The sequence below is a fragment of the Astyanax mexicanus genome, chromosome 13, assembly GCF_023375975.1.
Source record: "Astyanax mexicanus isolate ESR-SI-001 chromosome 13, AstMex3_surface, whole genome shotgun sequence".
Classification (NCBI taxonomy): Eukaryota; Metazoa; Chordata; class Actinopteri; order Characiformes; family Acestrorhamphidae; genus Astyanax; species Astyanax mexicanus.
The window spans coordinates 36,776,890-36,799,856 of NC_064420.1; the positions used below are offsets into that span (position 1 = coordinate 36,776,890).

The following is a 22,967-nucleotide window of genomic DNA, read 5'->3' on the forward strand; positions in this document are numbered from 1 at the left end:
CACTCACTCGGACTCCCCCTATCATAAGCAATGTCCCAACACTTGGAGGGTGATGTAAGGGCAACGTAATCCTCTGATGAATGTGAAGTCAGTCAGAGCCTCTTTCCTATCCGTCACCTAAGCAGCATCACCAGTAGAGCTGCACGATATTGGAAAAAAATGTACATTGCAAATGTTCTTTTTTTTTTGACTACCGTATTTTTCGGACTATAAGGCGCACTTAAAAACTTTTAATTTTCACAAAAATTGACAGTGCGTCTTATAATACGGTGCGCCTTTTGTATGGATTTTACTCGTCAGGTTGTAAGGAGCAGTAAACACACACTCCGTGCAGCGTTATAGAGAGTTTCAGTGCTATACAGAGTCCAGAGCCGTGCAGCTCTGAGGCTGGAGCAGCAATAGCATTAGCTAGATGCTAACCGCTAAGCTAGCTAGCTTATTCACTGTTCAGAGATCAGTATTATCTAAATTTTACTTGTCAGGTTGTAAGGAGCAGTAAACACACACTCCGTGCAGCGTTATACAGAGTTTCAGTGCTATACAGAGTCCAGAGCCGTGCAGCTCCGAGGCTGGAGCAGCAAATAGCATTAGCTAGCTTATTCACTGTTCAGAGATCAGTATTATCTAAATTTTACCCGTCAGGTGTAAGGAGCAGTAAACACACACTCCGTACAGAGCCGTGCCGCTCCGAGGCTGGAGCAGCAATAGCATTAGCTAGATGCTAACCGCTTAGCTAGCTAGCTTTTTCACTGTTCAGAGATCAGTATTTTCTAAATTTAGCACTTTTAATACTGCTGGAGCAGTATTATTAGAGTTAGATGCTAATCGCTAAGCGTTCACCGTTCAGAGGTGAGTTATCGGCCTGTAAGTCTGTGCTGCTTTGCCTGGCTAGCATTAGCTAGATGCTAAGCGCTAACTCTCTCAGAGGTGAGTTTTATCAGCCTGTAATCTGCTTGTTTACCGTGTTAAAACAAGCTACGGGGGACGAATCGCTAGCTAATATCTCACTGTCTTACCAGAACACGCAGGATTACTCAGTGTAACGCTGTCGTTTAAGTTTGGGTTAACTTTACTAGTTTAGGTGACTAGCTAGCGTGCTAGCGGATAGCTATGCTAACGCTGGTGCAGCAAGCCTTAGTGGACATCTGGAAATCTAAGCTTACTGTAAATAAACTGAAGCACGTTACTCACCCAAATAAACAGTTTTCAGGAGAGAAATCTGTGTAGATTAATATCCAGCACTCGTTTGACTTTGAAATAGCTAGATTTGTATACTGAGACGCTCCACCGGCAAGAGACCACCCCCGGTGGGGGAAGGGAAACATGGCGCCACCCCTGTTCACTTTGATATAGGCACCCTTTCTAGTGTCACTTAACGCGCCTTATAATGCGATGCGCCCTATGTATGGAAAAATAGCAGAAAATAGGCGTTCTTTGATAGTGCGTCTTATAATACGGTGCGCCTTATAGTCCGAAAAATACGGTATATATATTGCGATATTAAACAATGTAGGGCCTATGACATCACCAGCCCCACGTGCCGTGTCGATAAAGAGCTGAGTCAGCGCCGAGCACTCAAAACCCGAGGAAAACAGCAAAACGACAACCCTTGAGTCAGGCATTTAAATGCCTTTTTAAAAGGTAATAAGAACGTTTTTCTGGGATTAAAAGCGTGAATTCAGCTGTAACTGGTAATATCTGTGCAAAACTGTGCGGACTGTGGTGCACAGCTTTTGACGTGCTTTTAAAAGCACAAGCCCAAGATTGTGGATCGAGGCCATGCAGTTACCTTGTGTTTAGTCCTGCAACCACCCTACCTCCCCTCGCGCTCCCCCTTGCGCTTCAGAAGCAGCAGCCTGTCACTTACACAGACACAGATACAACGCTGTGTATCTACTTCTTGTGTCAAAAATCAAAACAATGCAAGATGACATGTTTAATTTAATTGCCTTAATTGACCTCGCACGTCCTGTGGTGTGACTACTTCACGCATCGCAATGACGATGCTTAAATGATATATCGTGCAGCCCTTATCACCAGGCAGTCAAGGTGCTCGGAAGAAAATGCCGGATTCCCAGGTCTGAAACATCAGCAAACAGACACCTATGCCGGCAAGCATTATCAAGATAGTGATGAGATGAGATATAGCATGAGATGGCAATTCATCATGACTCGAGATTAAACCTTTTTTTAGTTTGCTGAATTATTCAGAGCCCCGAAATATCATTTTTGTTTGGTATTGGGACCCCTACATGTTATACCTACAGGAGCTATTATAAGACCAATTCCATATTAAATGCCTTTGGATTTTAAATGGGATGTCATATGCTCAAACAGCCTCTATTCAGGCCAGGGCTCTAAAATGCTCACCCATTTTTTTTTTACCTGCTGTGTCTGTTCACTTGGCACACCTTTCTCTTGTCCTTGATCAGCTGCTACGCTAGCTTGGAATAGAAGAACAACTTGCATGCTTTTAGTTTGTATGTCTTTTGCTTTATGAGCTTGAAGATCCCTTGCTAAATTTAGAATTTCTTTGCAAATTCTTGTGAGAATTTGTGTGAATCAGACTCTCTTTAAGCTCCACCAGAGCTTAAACAAGACTTTGAAACTATGGCTGCACAGTTCTTTGATATTGATATTTATTGTGATGGAAAATGATTATGATTTTTAGCATATTTCAAGACCACTCCATTTGAGAGCTGCATTAAGCTGGTAATTACATGTTCTGACATTAATGATGGACGATCAGGGTAATCTAGAGATATGATATAAGTAGAACTTTTAGACATCATATTCTGTTGTCAAAAACCTGTGATTAAATTTTGCTTGGAATAACAGTTACTAACGTCACCAGCTTTTAGCCACCTACATTGCCACCATTAGTCTGTTAACCTATGGTTAATTGTGCCAACGGCTGTGTCTCTTTGCTGTGAGCATAATAACTATCCACAAGATCTACACACTCTAACCAGCACAAAACATTGATTTGGTAAAAAAAGTATTTTAGCTTGGAATGGCAGTTATCTTCATTACTTACCTGTTAGTCATTGTGGCTAATCTGCTATGGTGCTATTGTCATATTAAAAGCTTGTATACTTATACTTGTATATGAAGTATAAGTATGAATTTTATTACTAAAATAATAAAATTCCTGTAATATTTGCATTTGTTTTAAAGTATTTTAAGCAGGGCTGGTATATGTTATTACTGAGCAACACATTTAAACTTTAAGGCATATTTGAGTAGAATATTTGATCAGCTAAAAAATACCTCAGGCATGTGTGACTGTATCCTATAAATTCTATGCAATTTTAGGTGAATAAAGCTGCATCAAACTATAAAAATGGTTCTATTGTTGTAACAGGTATACAGTATTTACAGGCTAATATTCATTATAGGATGCTGCCGTCAGTTTACTGTGTTTAAGCTGAACAGAAACAACTTTGGCTTCCATAGCCTGGCAGTGTTAGTGTGTAATATACACCACAGGTGGTGTCTTTTATACGGTTCCGATTCCATTCAGAAATGTATATATTATATTGACTGAAATAATTTTATTTATTTATTTGAAATATTAACTTTATTACAAGGTTGAATTAACATACAGTAATGCAGGAAAAAAATCAAAGATTGGTAGACGTTGGGTAGACTTTGGTAAACATCTCAAACAATGAAACGGTCAGTCACATAATTTTATCCTGATATGGCACCACTTGTAGCACATCAATGTTCTAAAGTATTTTGCTGGGATCTTTTCTGATCAGTATGTTCATATATTTCAACAGAGGTTGCCTTATCGTGGAGCTGTGGACCTACTATGAATGACTGTGCTCCTGCATTTTAAACAAAAAGCCTATCAAACATGAAAAGGAGAGGACTGTGATCTTTGCCCATAATCTGTACAAATGAAAGCAATATCCTGTTACCACATAGATTTGTATGCGTAGTTCATTCACACAGTACCAGCTGAACAGCTAATAAAAGCATATAGCCCCCTGCTGCTCTGAGTTTGTATTTACTGAACCCAACCTCCAATTGTGAAACTCGTGACAATGCTCGTTGTGCACACAGCGCCAGTGGGCCTGGAGCAGCATCTCTTCGTGCCAGTGTCTATGCCAATATACATTTATAACTTGTGGAAAGACTAAACACCCCAGTATAACTTGAAAAACATTTGTTTGTGTTGCAATTTATATTTATAAAAAACTATTACTACATTTTTTTTGTCAGTTTCAGCCAATTGTAGTAGCTTTTTTAAAAATATAATATCTATTTTTTTCCCCATTTTCTAATAACCCAACGCACTCATTAGGACTCTCCCTATCAATAGTAATGCCCCAACACCAGGAGGGTGAAGACTAGCACATGCCTTTTTTCCGACACATGTGAAGTCAGCCACCTCCTCTTTTTGAACTGCTACTGATGCAGCATTGTTAAGTAGCATCACAGCGCACTCTGAGAAAGTGCAGCGACTCTGTTCCAATACATCAGCTCACAGATGCTGATCAGCCTTTGAAGTGATGTGGGGAGAGAGCAACCATCTACCCACCCAGACTGAGCAAGGCCAATTGTGCTCTCTCAGGGCTACGGTAGCCGATGGCAAGCTACATGAACAGGATTCAAACCAGCAATCTCCTGATCATATTGGCAGTGCTTAGTCAGCTGGACCACTCTGAGCCCATACTTGGTACTTTTTCTAGCATACAATTAATACATCAGCAAGTATTAGTTTGAAATATCAGCCAAATACAGGCATCGTAGGTGGTGATGACAGAACATAACTGTGTGAAACCAAAACTAAAACTAATACAAAACGTATTTTAAGTAGGGCTCCAAATGGTCAAGCAGGCAAAAGTGCTGCCCCTGTGATCCAATGATTGCAGTTTGAATTTTCCTTGTTCGAATCCCACATCATGTCAGCAAATTTATCTGATAGATAATGTACCCTTTAAATGCTTCAAATACACAGTAATGCTATATCAGCAGCGGTTGCTGGCTCTTAGTCCTAAATGAGAAATGGTTAATTAGTTCATATTGAAACATCTGTCCTTTTGAGCACAATATGAGACTTTACTGAGATCTGCACTTAAATTAGAAGACATGTTTGAGTAGCAGACGGCTTAGACTGAAGTCTTCTTTGTGTTTCTTTCAGATCTCATTGTTTACTAAGAGAGATATTAATAAAGTCCCCATTTATATTTTCTATCCCCTTGGATAGCTCTTGCAAATCTTTGGTTGGATCAGAATTAGTGGGAGATCTGAACTAACTTGTGTATTCTTTTATGTCATTTTCAGAATTTTATGAGTTTAAAATGTTTACATTTCACCGAAAAGCTTTATTGTTGTTTTGAATGTTAAGATTGAAGTCTTTATATAGACCTTATTCATGGTCCCTCTTGCTCTCTGCTTGCGTTACACTAACACCCAGATGTCTTTGTTTGTTAACCATTGTTTCTAATAAAGCATAAGGAAAATAAGAAATTAAGGAGCTTAAGTTTTGTGTTGATGCTCTGTTTAAATCATTGTCAAGTGCAGTTCATTGCAGTTATTCTGTTCTCTAATCCTCATTTGCTTCCATTATAAGCTGTCAGGGACCTGCTTCAGTGGTGCATAAATTATATAAAGCCTCAGTAAATGAACTACTAGGCTGTAAAATACCTTAATTTAAGTACGCTGACCTTGCCTAGAAAAACTAGCAACATCTCTATATGAGGCAGAGTAGTGTATGAAAATAGAAGCAGCACTTTATTCCTTGAAAGCCTCTCTCCATGCTGAAGGGATGGGCTACAGATAAAGCCTCTTTGTCTCCAGAGTATTGCATCTTGTGACTGGGTGTATTGTTTGTCAGAGAAATAAGGCCTAAAGGTTAACAGACACCAATGGACAGCACATTATCAGCTTTTTATGCACTCCTCAAGAGCCTCTGTGTTTGAGATGCTGTATTCATAGAATGCATTTGTATTTACAGTAACAACCTCTTGCCTATTGTGCTCTGTGTCCCTCAAGGGTGTGCATTATTTTTGTGGTCACCAGCACGAGCAGGCTTGAAAAGAGAATGTGTTATAAATAACTGGATGGAAAGCTGTATGTTCTTAGGGGTTGTGCTGTTTGCTGAAAGGTGAGATGCTCTACTTGAGTTTAAGTGGCACTAAAGAGTTTGCTGTTGTACGTCAGCTGTGTACAACAATAACATGTTGCTAGCAGAGGAAAACTGACACCTGTGTCTTTCACACATAAAAAAGACATAGATTTGAATCTGTGTGTGCATCTTTTCCAGATTAATAATGTACGTTATCATATTCTCTGTTTTAGATGTCAAAAATGAACATTTATTGAGAGAAATGTTTGAGTGATGCTTTAAATTAAACATTTTAGTCAGTGTTAAGACATTTTAAATGGTTTTAAAAATTATAAAATTAATAATTGATATGAAATGTGCGCAGAAAATTGCTTTTTTATGGAACTTGTTTAGAGCATCTGTGATGACATTTCTCACTAAATTAATCAATAAAAAGACACAATGTTGCAAAAGAGTTCCACCTTCACCAACTACAATAGTGAAATCTTGTTTTTGCATTAATGCATAAATAATAATAATAATAATAATAATACTTGAGTGATCTTGAGTGAAATTTGTATCATAATGAGTTTTTTTTCTTCTTTTCTTATCACGTTCATGTTCACATATTGCTAACCGCCCACAGTTACATATTGAGTGGCCTGTTCTCTGCCTGTTTAACATTTAGACTTTTCGTTTCGATGCCCTGATTTGGATAGTTGTTTCAACCTTATTTTCTGATCACTGATTATGGCTTTGTCTTGCCCATGACTGTCTTGTTAGCCTTTGGATTGTTACTCTCTTTCATGCCTGATTGTTGTTGGGAGTCTTTGTGCTCTCTCATTACATTTATCACAACCTGTCATATCTGTGAGTGTCTGATCAGAGCTTCATGTATCATAGTTATTATGAAACCGTGATGTTTTCTAAGATTATCATACCATAAAAATCTCATTCTTGCAACGCTCAAGTAAATTTAATGCAGGACAAGATCTAGATCCATTTTAATTCCCCTTACCTTACACATACTACTACTAATACACAGTTTTGAATTAAGCTTCACAGTGTTTATTTGCGTGTATTTGCACTTTAATAAACACTTAATGGTGTAGGTGTTATTCAGGAGGATTTTGTATGTAAATGTGAACAGAGAGCGAGAGAGAGAGAGGGAGAAAGAGAAAGAGAGAGGAACCACAGAAAGCCAGATAACTTGCACATCCCCAATTACAAGCTACAGTTTTATTTGTGCGACACAAATAAATCCTCTCTCTATTTCTGGCTTGGAAACAAGGATACCAGAGCTGTTGTCAGATGGTGTTGGATGAATCCAGAGAATATGCAGCCTAATCCAGGACAGACGTGTTCCTGGAAATATGAGTAAGGAGACTGGATTCCCAAAGCTGCTCTCTGACCAGGATGACTGGTCTGTGCACTTCATGTAAAATACACTTGAAATTTGAGATGTAAAGAGAAAATGCTTAGCCACAAACATGTGTAGAGCAGCTGCATCTACTACTGTATCTGTCCAGACAGAATCTGTCCATTTTACATGAACATCAGAGCTGCGTTATTAACATTTTATTTACTTTTTTCTTAGATATAGTGTATCTGAAAAAGTTTACATCAAGTCTAGTTACCATTTTTGCTTTAATGTAATTCATTGCAATAAGGATAAAAGTTTCTACTCTCCTGACATAAGCAATGCTTAATAAGAAGAGTGATCTCATTAAGATAATGTGCTGAAATGTGTTGGATTTTGTTGTTAGACAAAAGACATAAATTGAAGAACAAGCAATCTGAGTGTGCTCAATGCTGATACTTTTATCTAAAATATGTACTTCATAGTGCATAGTATGACCAATTAATACACATGGTACAAACTCAAGGTTTTTGTGTGACTGTGACAGTTTGTACTTTTGTACAGTTTGTATGGTTCCCCTGGTCCAGACCAAAGAAGAAAAGGTGAAAAATGATTATCATGATTCATTTTAGTCTTCGGTTCACACTGAGATATTTGACTCTAAGCCAAAAGATGTCAACCAAAATTGTGTAGACGAAAAGTCAGAACTGATGATTAGTAATTTTTGAAGCTTTATTTTGGCAGCCATAATATTCTTCTAATTTTCTGAACCACACTTTACTCTGGTCTAAAGTGAACTCTTGAGTTGTATGCATGTCTTGTTTTATCTGATTTGTGTTCTTCTAAAGCAGGCGTATCCAGTCTTCTACACAAAAGGCTGTTTTTCATTCTAAGCAAACAGGAGTGCCCCTATTTAACTGTTTAAAGACTGAGACCTAATGATTAAATAAGTAGACTTGCTGCTGCTGCTTTGTTGGAATGAAAACCTGCACCCACACCAGGCCTTTTCAGATAAGATTGGACAACTTTGAGAAGCTGAACCAAGATTCACGTGGCAGCATTCTGACTTCATAGTTCTATTAAATCACATCATGGGTTTATTCACACTAGGCCCAGTGGTCTTGTGGCCCTAGTACAACTGCCTCTCTTCCTCATTCACCCTCTGCTTGCTCCTGCTCACATTGTGATTAGAGTTCTGGGCACGGACATGCTTATGTCATTGTGATGCAGCTTTAAAGGGTCGGTTTCCCAGACAGGGATAAGGCAGAATTGTAGAGTGAAAATTTTCACTGAAGAAAAAAAACTTTATTCAGAATGCTAGTGTAGTCCAAGGCTTTAATCCCTGCCTGGAAACTGCCTCTCCCTGTTTGAGATTAGTGTGGCTACCCATATGGACTAAACATGTGCAGAACTTCATATAGAATGATAACAGCCAATACAGGGATAATAAACTGACCAAGACCATGTGAATACACAACCTGATACATAAAACTCTCAGTTGCCTTAGATTATCGATTATGCAACACATGCTTTATGTTTAAGTAGATTTTTACTAATGCAGCCTCGCTGACATAATGTTGGTGTCCTGTGCTTGGGCACCGTTTGTATTAGGGCTGCACAATATTGGGAAAAAATATGCATTCATGACAGTGCAAAACATTTTATTTTGCAAGAAATTAAGAGAGCACTTCAGTTTCTGAATTAGTTTCTCTGATTTTGTCATTTATAGGTATGTTTCTATAACATTTCTCCCAAATTCCAAATAGAAAGTCATTTAGAACATTTATTTTCAGAAAATTGGAAATAGTTGAAATAACAAAAAAAGATGCAGAGCTTCCACACCTCATATAATGCAAAGAAAACAAGTTCATATTCATTAGTTTTTAGGAGTCCAAAAATCAATATTTGGTGGAATAACCCTGGTTTTTAATCACAGTTTTCATGCATCTTTAAACTTTCTTACACACTGCTTTTGGATAACTTTATGCCACTCCTGGTGTAAAAATTCAAGCAGTTCAGCTTGATTTGATGGCTTGTGATCATCCATCTTCCTCTTGATTATATTCCAGAGGTTTTTAATTTGTTAAAATCAAAGAAACTCATTATTTTTAAGTGGTCTTTTATTTTTTTTAGAGCTGTATACTGTGATACTAAGAAAATACAGGACATTTTGTACGATTTTACCAGAAGTTAATGATTTGAAAATCTTATTGTATTAATATGCAGTCTGTGTATACAACATTGAAGTAAATAAAAAAATGAAACGTTTGACCAAAGGCTGTACAACCCATTGATTTTGCCACTTTTTCACTTTTTTTCCCTAAATATTTTTTTTTTCTTTCAAAGAAATTGTCGTTAGATATAAATCATTCAGTCATTTAGTTTAATTTCAGTTGAGAATATATAAATATATAAAAATATAATATATAAAAATGAGAATCGTTTTTAGAAACATTCCATTCTTTCTGTATTGAGCAGAAAAAAAGTTGTTGTATGATGTAATTTTACATCGCACATGATATTGCTTACTACGTGATGTGACTTCCATATGCGTATATTGCCATGGCAATGCTGAAGTTATTTATTTTGTGCAGGCTTAGTTGGTATTCACACTAGATGGGTATCATGCATGGGTCCAGCTGAACCATGCCTGTGTCCATGTTCGTGCCTGTGTCCAAGTTCAGTGTACTGTGCTAGGACATGGTACAGGATGATCACACTACTCAAATGAATCAGACTTTGGGGAAAACACTATGTGCTTGGTTACGGTATAGATGGCCTAGTATGAAAACACCCTGAACGTCACTTTCCCACCAGAACACGCCTCTTTAGTTAGACTGAGTGGCAAAACAGTCTTCAACACAGCTGTTTCTTGGGGAAAACGGCCAAACCCACATTGAAACAAGTGATTATATTGTTAACGTAAAGGAAGTTGGCCTTGAGAGTTGTACATTGAAATGACCAGTGAAGACTTGGACATTGGTATGTGGCCAGAAATTGTGTTTCGGCATTTTTTTTTTGTTTTTGTTATTGATTTCAATGTTGGGGAAATGCACTAAGCCAGTGGTTCTCGATTCTGATCCTGCAGTACTACTATCCTGAGGTTCCTCTAATTGTAGCTCACTTGATATAACTAATAAAGAGTCAAACAACCCCCTGCTGACACAAACTGAGTGTGTTCAATCAGGAAAACTGTAAAACAAGCAGGACCGTGGTAACCCTGGACTAGGATTGAGGATTGAATTTGGGAGAAATGCTGTCTGTAGTTTATAGAATAAAACAAAAATATAAATTTTACTCAAACAAATATCTATAAATAGCAAAATCAAAGCAACTGATTCAGAAACTCAAGTCTCTTCATTCTTTCCAGAGCTGTATATTAATTTATAAGCCTTAAATCTCTATTGTTCACCTCCAGTTATGGCTGGAACCCCACCCTGAACTGTGTGATTTTGTGTTTTCTCTTACTCACTGGCATACTTGATTAAGCTCAAGAGGGGGCTGATAATGAACTATGATAAAATGCCTAAAAATAAAACAAAAAGAAACTCAGAAAAAATGCTTACTGCAGGGCCAGGGCTTCATAGATAGAATGTCCACAATCCTTTTAGAACAATGCTGTTTTACACTAGGCCTGATAGCACTGCTTATTATAGAATATTTAGACTTGATCTCATGAACTCAGTATTACCAACTATGTTTGTGTTAGCAAGGAACCCTCTTAACATGAATAAACTTAGTTTATTTATTTATTTATTTATTTAATAAATGTATTACATTTTACCATATTAATTTAAATTTACATGATACTAATATGCACTCCACATATCTCCATATATCCAGGATTAAATTAAAGTAAATTATACTGGACAGATATAATCTGTCTCTAGTAGGTATATAATGGGAAATAAGAACAGTGTGATTTTAAAAAGTAAAAAGTAGTTCTCTAATGTGGTGATTAGGGCTTAGTGATATTGCACAATATTTCACGGTATAATATTGTACACAATATTGAAAAATGTTGACAATACGACACACCCATACTGTTAATAACTAATATTAGTGGCGTCAATTGGTCTTAAAATCACAACAGTTGATGGTTATAGTAAAGGTTATAGTGACAGGCCTAGTTGTTACATGCTGGTACTTTTAAAGTACATGCACCTAGGTTGATTTTATGAACTAAAAGTTTTCAGCCTTTCACATCATCTTTACATCTTCAGTTATTGCGCAGTGCAGCATTTGCAGTGTTGCACTTTTGAACAGAAGCAATATTATAATATAATTAATACAAAAATCCATTAAACAGCATTTGCCAGCAGTTCTGGTTCCTCTGTGCTGAGGCTGTTTTTTTCTAAATGTCTCTTATATTTTTAAGCGAGTGTTGCATCACAGCTCCATCTACTGGCGTAAAGGAGTATTATAGCAGAAGCCGCTTCTCCCACAAATGCTTGGCAAGACATAGCACAGCATACGGTAGAGAGCAATCTATTCACAAACAGCAGCATCTGTTCCGTCTGTACATTCGCTGTCTTACGTGATGTGCTGTTATGCTATTGAGACGATTATGTAACCCATGCATTCAAGAAGGATTTGCCCAGCTTATGACATAGGATGAAATAAATCCATTCAAAATATGGACTGATGAAATATCTAAATGCACACACATTTTTATCATGTATATACAACACAGCACTGGGTTTTATAATGCAAATCAGAAGCTGTTCCTCTATGGCCTGATGCTTTTATAGTGTACTCCTTCTGTGCATTCATGCTCAGATCAGAATGTATTTTCTGAAGGTTTTTATGGTGTAAAGAGCAGATCAGTCCTTTGTGTGAACTTTTTATCTTATTTTATTTTGAGGGATGATTAATTTTTTACAGTGTTTTATTTTGTCTCCATGTTTGGTTTATGTACCAAAAAACAGGCAATTCGTTTAGCAGAAGTTTTACTCAACTTTTAAGACTGATACTTGCTACATCCCGCATCCTGAGTAATGCTCATATGTCACTGAAGGCAATCAAATCCTTATAGCAAAGCTTAGAATAGAACAAAAAAAAACTTAAAATCCCTAAAACAAAACACTTAAAATACCTTTAATTTTAGAAAAGACAGTGAACAAGTAAGTGTCCAAATACTTTTGTCCATATAGTGAATGTAAGTGACATGTTCTGACTGGTTATGCTCCAACAGATCATACAGTAAATGGTTCAGATTGGAGAAATCTCGTCTGATTGCATATTTGGATTACATATCAGGTACTGGTGCATAGCTAATACATGGTTACATTTTGGTAATTGCTCTTTGGTAATTGCTAATTTACATGCATGCTGGACTGTGGGGACAAATCTGTTTGTATCATAGATCCAAAAAAAAAAAGGTTTCCAAACTGTGCTAAAGTTTTTCACTTGAAAAAAGAGCAAAAATCTATTTATCCATGGGATGTGTCCTTGGTAAGATCAGTCATATCTCCTTGTCTTTCATTGATTTCCTACAGCCTTCGATCGTTCTGCCAGCAGCTTCTCAGCTCATAAACAACTTTAATGCTCAGTGTGTGTAAATAAAAAATATATCGCTTTATGAGGCATATTTATTATGAGCCTGAGCGCTTCAAGGAGGAGCAGGAAATTTGTTGGTGAAAGGGTCCATCAGACAGGAGAGGCTAGTGTAAATTGCTGTGCTTGTCTCTAAAATGGACACTAAAGGTGCTTTCACAGTTACCTTGTTTGGTCCGTATATTCATACTTTTTTACTTTGGTCTGAACCAAAATAGCAGGAAGGTAAAAGGTGCCACAAGCTCTTGAATGTTATGCAGCAGTATGTACGCAAAAAGATTGGATGAGGGTAGAGCTGGCTGATCTACAGCTTTAGAAACAATTAAGAGACCACCGCAAGTTTCTTTGATTTTACTAAATTGAAAACCAGGAGTGGCATAAAGTTATACAAAAGCAGTGTGTACGACTGGTGGAGGAGAACATGCCAAGATGCATGAAAACTGTGATTAAAAACCAGGGTTATTCCACCAAATATTGATTTCTGAACTATTAAAACTTCATGAATTATTTGAGGTCTCTGTATCTTTTTTGTTATTTCAGCCATTTCTCATTTTCTGCAAATAAATGCGCTAAATGACAATATTTTTGTTTTGAAATTAGGAGAAATGTTGTCTGTAGTTTATACATATATATAGTGTATACCTATAAATAACAAAATCTGAGAAACTGATTCAGAAACTGAAGTGGTCTCTTAATTTTTCCCAAAACTGTAAGGTAAAATATATTTTCACAATACACAATTTTTTTCGCAATGTTTTAACATTCATAAAACTGTTTTCTTTAAGCACTGATTATATCCTCAAGATGCTTAAATTGCCTGTTGTTGATACGAATTGGCCAGCTCTAAATCAGGGACAAAGCTGACAAGTAGCAGGTTTTATTTAATTTGCCCTTTAATGCCCTTTATTTGGATGATTTTGAACTACGTTAAGCATCTCACTTAGTCTGAGTTTACAACTTATTCACAAACTGGCTGTTTTCCAGCTGAAAAATACAAGCTGTTTTGTTATGGCTTTTTTTTTTTGGAAAGCAAGACTTTCAGGTGTGAAAAGCAGGTAGTTAAATCTGGGTCAGTGCTGGCAGGTTGAACCCTGCTGGGTCTGCAAAACATGATTTGTACACTTAACTTACTCTATGTGCTTCACAGAACACCTGTAATTCCGGCACTAAGCTACTTTTCCAGCTCTTGAGTTGGCAAAGGCTTTCCTGGCCCCATTTTGGATGTTCAGGTGTTTAAAATGTGTGGCAGAGGACTTAGTTCTCTCAGCAGATTTTACAGGTTTTATTTTTTTGAAGATGAAACAAAGTATTGAATTCATTATTTAGAAATACTTAAGGGATTGAATGGATTTAATTGGCACTATGGCACAGCAGGTAATGTGTGTGCCACACAGTTCCAGGGGTCTAAGGTTGTGGGTTGAATCTTCACTCTGATCTGTATTGTTTTGTTGCTAAAGGTCAGTGTCTGTTAATGTAATGGAAATTCAACTGGTACAGTGGTTTGCCTGAAGGAAAAATGCAGTAAATCAATGCAATGTGAAATGTAAACGTGAAAATGAATAGTATACGTTTTGTTTATAGTTTTTACTATTTATAATTGTAACTTTTGCTTGCCTTTCAGAGTTGACAAGACATTCTCCAAAGCTAGAAGCTTATGGTGAGTACACATTTTATGTAGAATAGTCTATGATATATTAATGACAGCTCGGTACTAATACAAACATACAGTCCATCTGAATAAAAATGCCTACACATGTTTTATACAATTAAAGTACATGTAAATTGTACCAGTTGTTTTGTGGAACTCAGAGTTTATTGATATAACACAGATCTGCTCACTGACATGGTAGTGCAGTACTATGTAAACATTAATTGCTAGTAATAAAATTGATTTTCTATATATATATATATATATATATATATATATATATATATATATATATATATATATATATATATATATATATATATATATATACATTCAATTTTATTACTATTAACATTTTATGAATGTAAATGAAAATGTTGCAAAGCAAGAACAATATGATTAATGAGGTTTGTAATGTGAACAAAGCACAGGTGATCTGTTCTAAAACTCTTTTTTATTTCTTGTTAAATTCCTTCACTTTGACAGTTTGCTGGATATTTTGTCTTCTATGCTTTCACAGTAGTTTCATTTAGTAGTTCAATGAACTAAAGTGTTTGATTCACTAATAAAAAAGTTATGCACTAATATGTGTAGTGTTTGGATGGATTAAAACAGACACTGGCGCAGCCGTGTTTGTTCCACACATTTCCAGGGAACTTGTGTCATGGGTTCAATCTTTCCTCTGATCTAAAACTAGAAAACAATCCTGTTGCAAATCTGTGTTGTGTGTGTTTTTTTTTTGGATAGAGTGTTAGTTGATACAGAATCATCATAAGTGAAGTATTGCAATAAAACTAGTTTATTTAAAGGTCAGATAAGGGAATAAAGTACTTGTAGGGCTGTAGACTAAATCATATATTGAAAGCACTGCAATTACACTGTGAACACACACCTAACTACTTTTCAAACTTGGAAAAATAAGTGCAGGAAAATCTTCAGGGAGCTTAAATTTATTTTGGATATTGTGCTTCCCATTGATATTGGGATATAAAGCAGCATTATTGCACATCACATTTTTCTGTCTATACCGTACATCCCTAATGGATTGATTTCAGTACTGGATGATGAAAGAAAAAGCATTGGATTGGTATCATATGCTCTTGAATTTTATGCAGTGTTGGTAGCAGGTTTACACTCCTATCTCTTCTGTTTTGTGGACCCTGTAAAGCTCTGGTGCTCTCACAGTCTCGCACGTTTGGTTACCTTCCAGATTCCTTCCCTGATAGTGTGAAAGCAGAAGCACTGATGTTTGTTTACTGAGCTAGTTGGCATGGGCTGGTGTGGACTGTAGCCTGGCAGTAGCTTGGGGAACGGCAGACAGGAAGTCTGAGAGTGGTCCCAAGTCGGGAGGACACGCTGCAGCCCTGCTGTCCGGTTGCCACAGTAACAGCCGACAGCTCTGCAGCGTTGGCAGGGCAGTGTGTCTGAGGTGCAGAGGCGACACTCCCTCCTCCGTGAGCGTACTGAGAGAAAGTGTGTGGGAGTGCGTGCCTGTGCTGGCAGGAAGTGTGTGAAGGCCGGACTCTGGAGCCCAGGAGCAGATGGAAAGTAGGCTCGTCCAGCCCTGAAGGTCAGCCTGTTGGAGCTGCGCTTTCTCTCTCTCTCAGGTTTATCCTGTGCTGACCGCTGGCATCTCTCAGCATCCTACTGCTGCAGCAGCGCACTCTGCCCTGCATCCAGGGAGAGGGAAGCCGGCGAAGTGTTCGCTCTGCAGTGGAGATGAGGAGTTGGTGCATAGCGTTGTTGTTTTATGGCTGTAGTTGTTGAATGTTTTATTTTTTTGTACAGTAAGAGACTTTTTTTTTTACTATGCATGGCCAAGATTTAAGTGGGTGTAATATTTAGAAAGCATTTTTTTCATTATTATCTAAGAAAAATTATTGCATAATTAATTTTCTACTTTATTAATTGTGGTAAAAGAGCATAGAAGACAAAGAAGAAGGCATGCACTTTTTCTTAAGTTTTCAGTCTGAAGGACGTTAAGTTTGCACCTCCGGCTCACACCATATGGAACAAGAAGCATTAGCAAGCTGTCATTACCTCATCAAAGTGAAGCATCATCCCACACCTACATGATCAAGCTCAAAGCTGCTTTTAACTGTTCCAGCTTTCAGCATCTACTGCCGAACTTTGCACAGGCTAATTTTGGAGCCTGAGTTCAAACTCAAGGCAACTTAAGACAAAACTCTAAAGACCTGACAAGAAAGGATCCATCATGCCTTGCTCTCCATTCCGAATCGGGAAGCCAAAGAAGTTCTGGTGAGTTTTTCTTGCTGTGGGGTTGCATAAATGTCGCTAAATTTGAAGCGAAAATGAGAGCAATTTCTTCCTCAATGCAGGGAATCTATTTCTGTGTTTGTCTGCTGATCATAAAGTGTGAATTGTGTTCTCAGACAGAGCATGCATCAACTTGATATGAAATTGATTCAGCTGCTTTCTCCTAATGTAGGCACAGTGTTTAATATTACAAAACAGTAGGAATACAGAACACAAGCAAATCCTTGTAACTGGTGTAATGATGGAATACTGGGAAAATAGCACCTCTGTATTTTGTGGGAAATGTGTATTTATATTTATATTATATTTTGCTTTACTTCTGTAGATCTCTAGAGCTGTAAGTACTTTAACTCTGGCCGTCTGTTGTATGAGAATATGGACTTCTGTGTAGATCAGGGACATCACAATAAAGAATGAAAATAGAAATACACTAAAATTTAATTAATTTGATACTATGTTCCCACAAGTTTTTTGTTTTTTGGTTAGTTTTGTAAAAAGTTCTTTTATATTGACTTGGTACCAAAGTATAGGTTTTCATGGTATCACTAGTTCCCATTTTCTAGTCCTGGTCCCTAAAATTAGTAACAGATTTAAAATGCAAGCTATTTTTCCACCTGCAGCTGTGAACTGCTTTCATGCCAATTTGGCTTGAATAATAAGCAGTTAGTCCATGTCCTCTAACTACTGCCTGTATTTTGAACGTTTTAACACTTGTACAATATTTGTTTCAGCCTGAAGGCTGCATTCTGGCAATTTCTAAATTGCCTCTCATTGTCAAGTTTGAATCCAAAAACAGTTCTGTGGCAGTGGTGAGGGGGTGTAATTACACTTTGCAAAGACAGAATTAGACAGCATAATAAACACAGTTGTTCAAACGCTTCAGAACAGACGCACAAGTTTTTGTTTTGTAATGGTAGAAGCTGAATAAATTGCTGTTTATTCATTGTGAATTCACAGTATGGTGCTAAATGGCTTTGTGTACAAAATCATTCTTCTAAAATCTTGCCAATTATGGTTGTAATGAATTTTCAGTGCAGTTGGATATTTTCTTTTCCTCGTTGTCTTTTTCCCCCACTAAATTCAGGCCTCTCTATATTTAGCCTTTTCTCAGTGTGATATCGGACAGGAAGTGAGAGTGAGAGTTTAATTAATGGAGTCCGGCAGGCGCTGCTGGACAGAGACAGTCTTGAATGTCACAGATAGTCATTAGTTCCAGACTTGCCATTCTTTAGGTTAAAGCTTGACAACAGATGGATCCAACAGTAATCCCCGAGTGTCCTTTTCAAAATACATTCTGTTACGGTCATGAAAAAATTATGTACCTACAAAGCGACATGTTTACTGGAGAAGGAAAAAAAACTTATTAACTTTCAGTAAAAGTGAGTAGAAGCTTTTAATTCTAGACGATTTACAATGACTTAATTTGGACAATATTGGCCAAAATTATAAATTATTTTCCTTTTATAAACATTATTATTCTTACGATTGTTTATATTTAGAATAAGTATTTTTATGCCATTGATCTAATGACAAAAGCATAAAAAGCATAGAAAAAAATGAGTCTGAACATAGCAACAAAAAAAAATTATTAGACCTACAAGTTCATTCAAGTTGGGCAAAATAGGGGGCGGCAAAAACCACATAATTTCTTATACAATAAGTCAAAAATGTAATTTTTGTGGCAGGCTTATTTGGAACATTTTTACTGGTTCATTTATCATGTTATTTCTGCACAATGTAGGGAATTACTGTATGATTCACATAATGTCAAAGTTAAAAACAGCAATACTGAAGATACAAGGTTTTAAATGATTCCAACAAATGATTGTATTTATGTTATAGGTGTGCGTTTCCATCCAAAAGCTCCATAAAGAAGAATCTTATGATGGCTAATAGTATAGTAATACCAGAACTAACCTTAAATCCAGGAGCGCTTAGCCCACAGCATATCTTGAAGATTACAGGCTGGTGGTCCTGCATTCCCTCTACCCTCATCTCACAGGACCTCTTGAGGAGCAGACAATGACTGTCTCATATGCAAGCATAGAAGCAACAATACTACATGCTGTTTTTTCCAGCACCTTTTCCATTAACTCAGTGGTCTTCAGCAGTGGAGACCCATTAATCTTTAGGCTAACCTGTGGCCATGAACAGGCGGCCATGACATTCAGAAGTGATATTTGCAAGCAATCAAGTGTCTCTCCTGTTGCTTTATTGCTTCCCCAACATCAAAGAGACATTCCTTGCTTTGATTCAGCGGCTGCGAACACTACCAAATACGCCTGGCTAGAGCTGCATGGAGTGATAGTGGTCGTTCATTAACACTTAAAAAGAAATGGGCTTATGGTAAAATGCAGGTGATACTTTGAAGTGAAGCGTTCTTTCTTTTGTTTATTTATTAAGCCTTTATTCCCACAAGAAAATCAACTGAAACTTATTCTGGTTTCAACCTCAGAGGAGAACATAATTAAACATAATGCATGCAGACGTTTGCAAGGTGTTTGGGATAAAACAAGACAAAGGTGGTCTTTATTAATAGGAGGTTTTAGATAATTGTTGTGTTTGAATGTTTTTTGAAGACAGAGACCAAATTGTAAACGCCACTTTAGTGCTAGCTGTCAAATTGTGCATTTACCATTATACTGTGTGGAAAAAGTACTGAGACACTTGCTTATTCATTGCTTCTTCTGTAATTAAGGAAATAAAAAAAGTCCTGCTAATCCTACTTTTATTGGCGTAACTGTCTTATGTCCAGGGAAGGCTTTCTCCTTGATTTGGGGGCATTACTGTGCGAATTTTCTCCCAATTTATCTGGCCAATTACCCACCCCACTCATTAGGACCCCTATCACTAGTGATCCCCAACACCAGGAGGGTGAAGACTAGCACATGCCTCCTCCGATACATGTGGAGTCATCCACCGCCTCTTTTCAAACTGCTGCTGATGCAGCATTGCCAAGTAGAATCACAGGCAAGCTACATAAACAGGATTAGATCTGGTGATCTTCTGGTCATAGTGGCAGGTTATGTTGTTTAATGTTCACCACCCAACCTCATACTCAACTCCCAAACTCATCCCAATAGTATTGGATGGAGCACCCATCATCATTCCAGAGAGCACAATTCCACTGCTCCACAGCTTAATGCTGGGGTACTCTACACCCCTTCTGCCTATGACTGGTATTAGGCATGGTGTTCATAGTTTCATGTGTGTCTGTTAACTATACACTTAGAAATATGTAAGGCAAAAGGCTGATAACCAGTACCTTACGTTGTGTGGAAGTAACTTTAAACTTGAAAAGAGTCTTTAGACACCTCATTTTCAAACATTTTTCTTGTAAGAACATTCAATTGAAAGGTTCTTTAGGAAACTAAATGTGTGTGATTTTTTTTTCTTGTGTAACTGATACCCAAAAATCTATTTGGTTTTCAATTGGCATACAATGATGGCAAAAGGAAGTGAGAAGAAAACTTTTTCATAATAACACAGCAGCTTAAGACAGGCAGAAGTTCCTCCACCAGACTGAGATGAATGTGAAAGCCTCTAAATAAGACGGAGCGAGCCATTAAGGAGCAAACCTGTTCTCCCAGATGGCCATTTGGAGAGTCAGTGGAGTCTGACAGCACTGGCTGAGGTGAAAGATGCTTACTGCTGTACACAGTTATTTTCTAGGCTGAAATGACCACATCCACTCTTGGTTATGCTCCGATTGGCCTTAGTGGTTAACTTTGGTTTGTTTGGGCTTTTTTAAATAGATGTAAAACTAAGGCCATTTCTCAATATGAGTTTGGACTCCTGTACTTGGCCAGTTCAGACTTGGTAAGTTTGACTTCAAATTATTAACTTAAAACTTAAAAATTTGATCACACACTAGTACTATTTTGAAAATGTATAACTAGCAAGTAGGTACTTTATCCTCTGCCAGTGCATTTTGGGAAAAAAGTCCACACAAGTCACCTTCCATTCATCTTAGGTAATGAGGGAGGAGCAAACACACATCTAGGTGTTTGTAGTGAACTTTGATAACTGCAAATTTCTAAATGTAACAATATTTGGCCTGTGACTGATGACATTTCCACAATCATATTCATAACGTTTTAAGGGTTCAGTATCAGTATTTGGTGGAATATCCCTGGTTTAATCACAGTTCATGTATCTTAGCATGTTCTTCTCCACCAGTCTTACACACTGCTTTTGGATAACTTTGACACTCCTGGTGCAAAAATTCAAGCAGTTCAGCTTGGTTTGATGGCTTGTGATCATCCATCTTCCTCTTTATTATGTTCTAGAGGTTTTTAATTTGGTAAAATCAAAGAAACTCACCAATTTTAGTTGGTCTCTTATTTTGATGATGATTTTACACATATGAACTAAGTGTGTAATTACAAAAAGTCTACTTGAAATTTAATCCCAAATTTCTGTGTTTTTAAGTTATGGGAATTTTATACAGTCCAATAGTCTAATACTATTTATGATGGTACAAGATTCTATATCACGGATAGATTCCAAGAAATGTGTGTGGTTGGCTTAACTGCAGTTTTTATTATGCCCTCATAACCTATCAATAGATCACTGAATCCATACCATATTGGGCATCCAAGTCCACAAGCATTAACAATGCCTCTATAATGTTTCACAGATGGAATACTAAACTATTTAAAATGAAGTTAGTTTACATGTGCTATATTTATTGATCTATCAGCTTTTTAACCCATTTTCAGATGTATATTGTTTGACCTTTTTCATTGATGTTACTGGTCATTCTAAGCATGACTCATCTTGCTGTATTTAAAGGCCAGAATGCTTGTTGTCCCTGAAGCTTTAATAAAAGTGTAGTGACCTTTAACCACGTTGAAAACGTCTTGAGTTTAAATTGCTTCCCCATGCACCAGCGGGTCGAGGGAAAATAATATTTATATACTTATTATATATCACACCTCCCCCTTCTACCTCGATCGTCACCGTGAAAAAACACTCTCCTACCTCAGGTGCCCTCCCTTATACCTCCTTAATTTCCATTTAAAATAGACAGATGTGATATGTCAGATATATAACAAATATGGTACATTAAATATGGTTTGTTATGAACTATTAGATCTGTACCAAACTAGCACACACTTGGCATTGAGAATGGTACCAATAGTATGGTACATATGCTTATCTACTCCAGAGAATCTTATGAAATTTTCCTGTTGAAAATGCAATTCATACACTATATATAGTATATAATATATACTATAATATTATAGTATACTATATAATAAAAACTATAATATATATATAGTATTCGTAGTCTGTCCCTTGTGTGTGTGTGTGCGCGTGCGTGTGCATGCGTGTGCGTTCAGTATGAAGAGTTTAATGGAGGGAGCATAGAGCTGTCACACTTAATCAGCCAGACTGACTGTATGTGTCTCCTGCATGCCACTCTCTGACTAAATATAGCATTAAAGTGACAAGCTAGTGCCTAACGCTTGCAGACTGTTCATCCAAACATGAACCTGTCTAGATCACATGCAGCCATAAGCAGGACAACACCATGACGGCAAAGCAACAAGTCAAACCCTACGGGAAATACAACACTGTAGAAATATTTGCTTCTTCTTTTTCATCTTTAACATGTTGGCAGATGCAGTATAAAATAAAAATAAAGCTGGTGTAGGTGAATTTGTAGAAAACATAAAGTGGTTCCATTTGCTTTATTCAACCTCTGTATGACTGTATCTTTCTCTGCTATTTTTGTCAACCTAGCTCAGTTAGACAGGTAAGTATTTTGGTCAGTCATTTCATTTGGTTAAAGTGAATACCCCAGTCACTGCAAATTAAATGACAAGACAAATTTATACAGTCCTCTTGCATGTATAATTATAATTTGTTAATTGTCACATTATTTGATTTATAAAATGCTATTGGGATGTAAAGTGTTTCAAAAAACATTTTCTTTTCTAATAAAACACATACTTAAATTTTAAGCAGCATATTCTGAGAATTTTTTTCTCCTCTGTTTACCCTTAAAGGTGCTGTATACGATTTCAATACAATAAACTTTTTTCTAAATTAAGAAATTCACT

At 37.0% G+C, this 22,967-nt stretch overlaps 1 protein-coding gene across 11 annotated transcripts in view; it reads left to right on the plus strand.

Moving 5' to 3' along the window:
• Window positions 1-22,967, plus strand: part of rap1gapa (RAP1 GTPase activating protein a) — a 139,474-nt gene that overhangs the window by 48,315 nt on the left and 68,192 nt on the right. For 10 of the 11 annotated variants that reach the window (XM_015605066.3, XM_049486396.1, XM_022677467.2 and 7 more), the window contains exon 2: window positions 14,596-14,631. Coding sequence is in view for 9 of the 11 variants with exons in the window: in XM_022677467.2 (XP_022533188.2) it covers window positions 14,596-14,631 (36 nt within the window). In the remaining 2 variants the exon portion in view is untranslated. Of the gene's footprint in view, window positions 1-14,595; window positions 14,632-16,729; window positions 16,882-22,967 lie in introns of those variants that run through there. The other variant, XM_007246296.4, reaches the window with a different exon arrangement.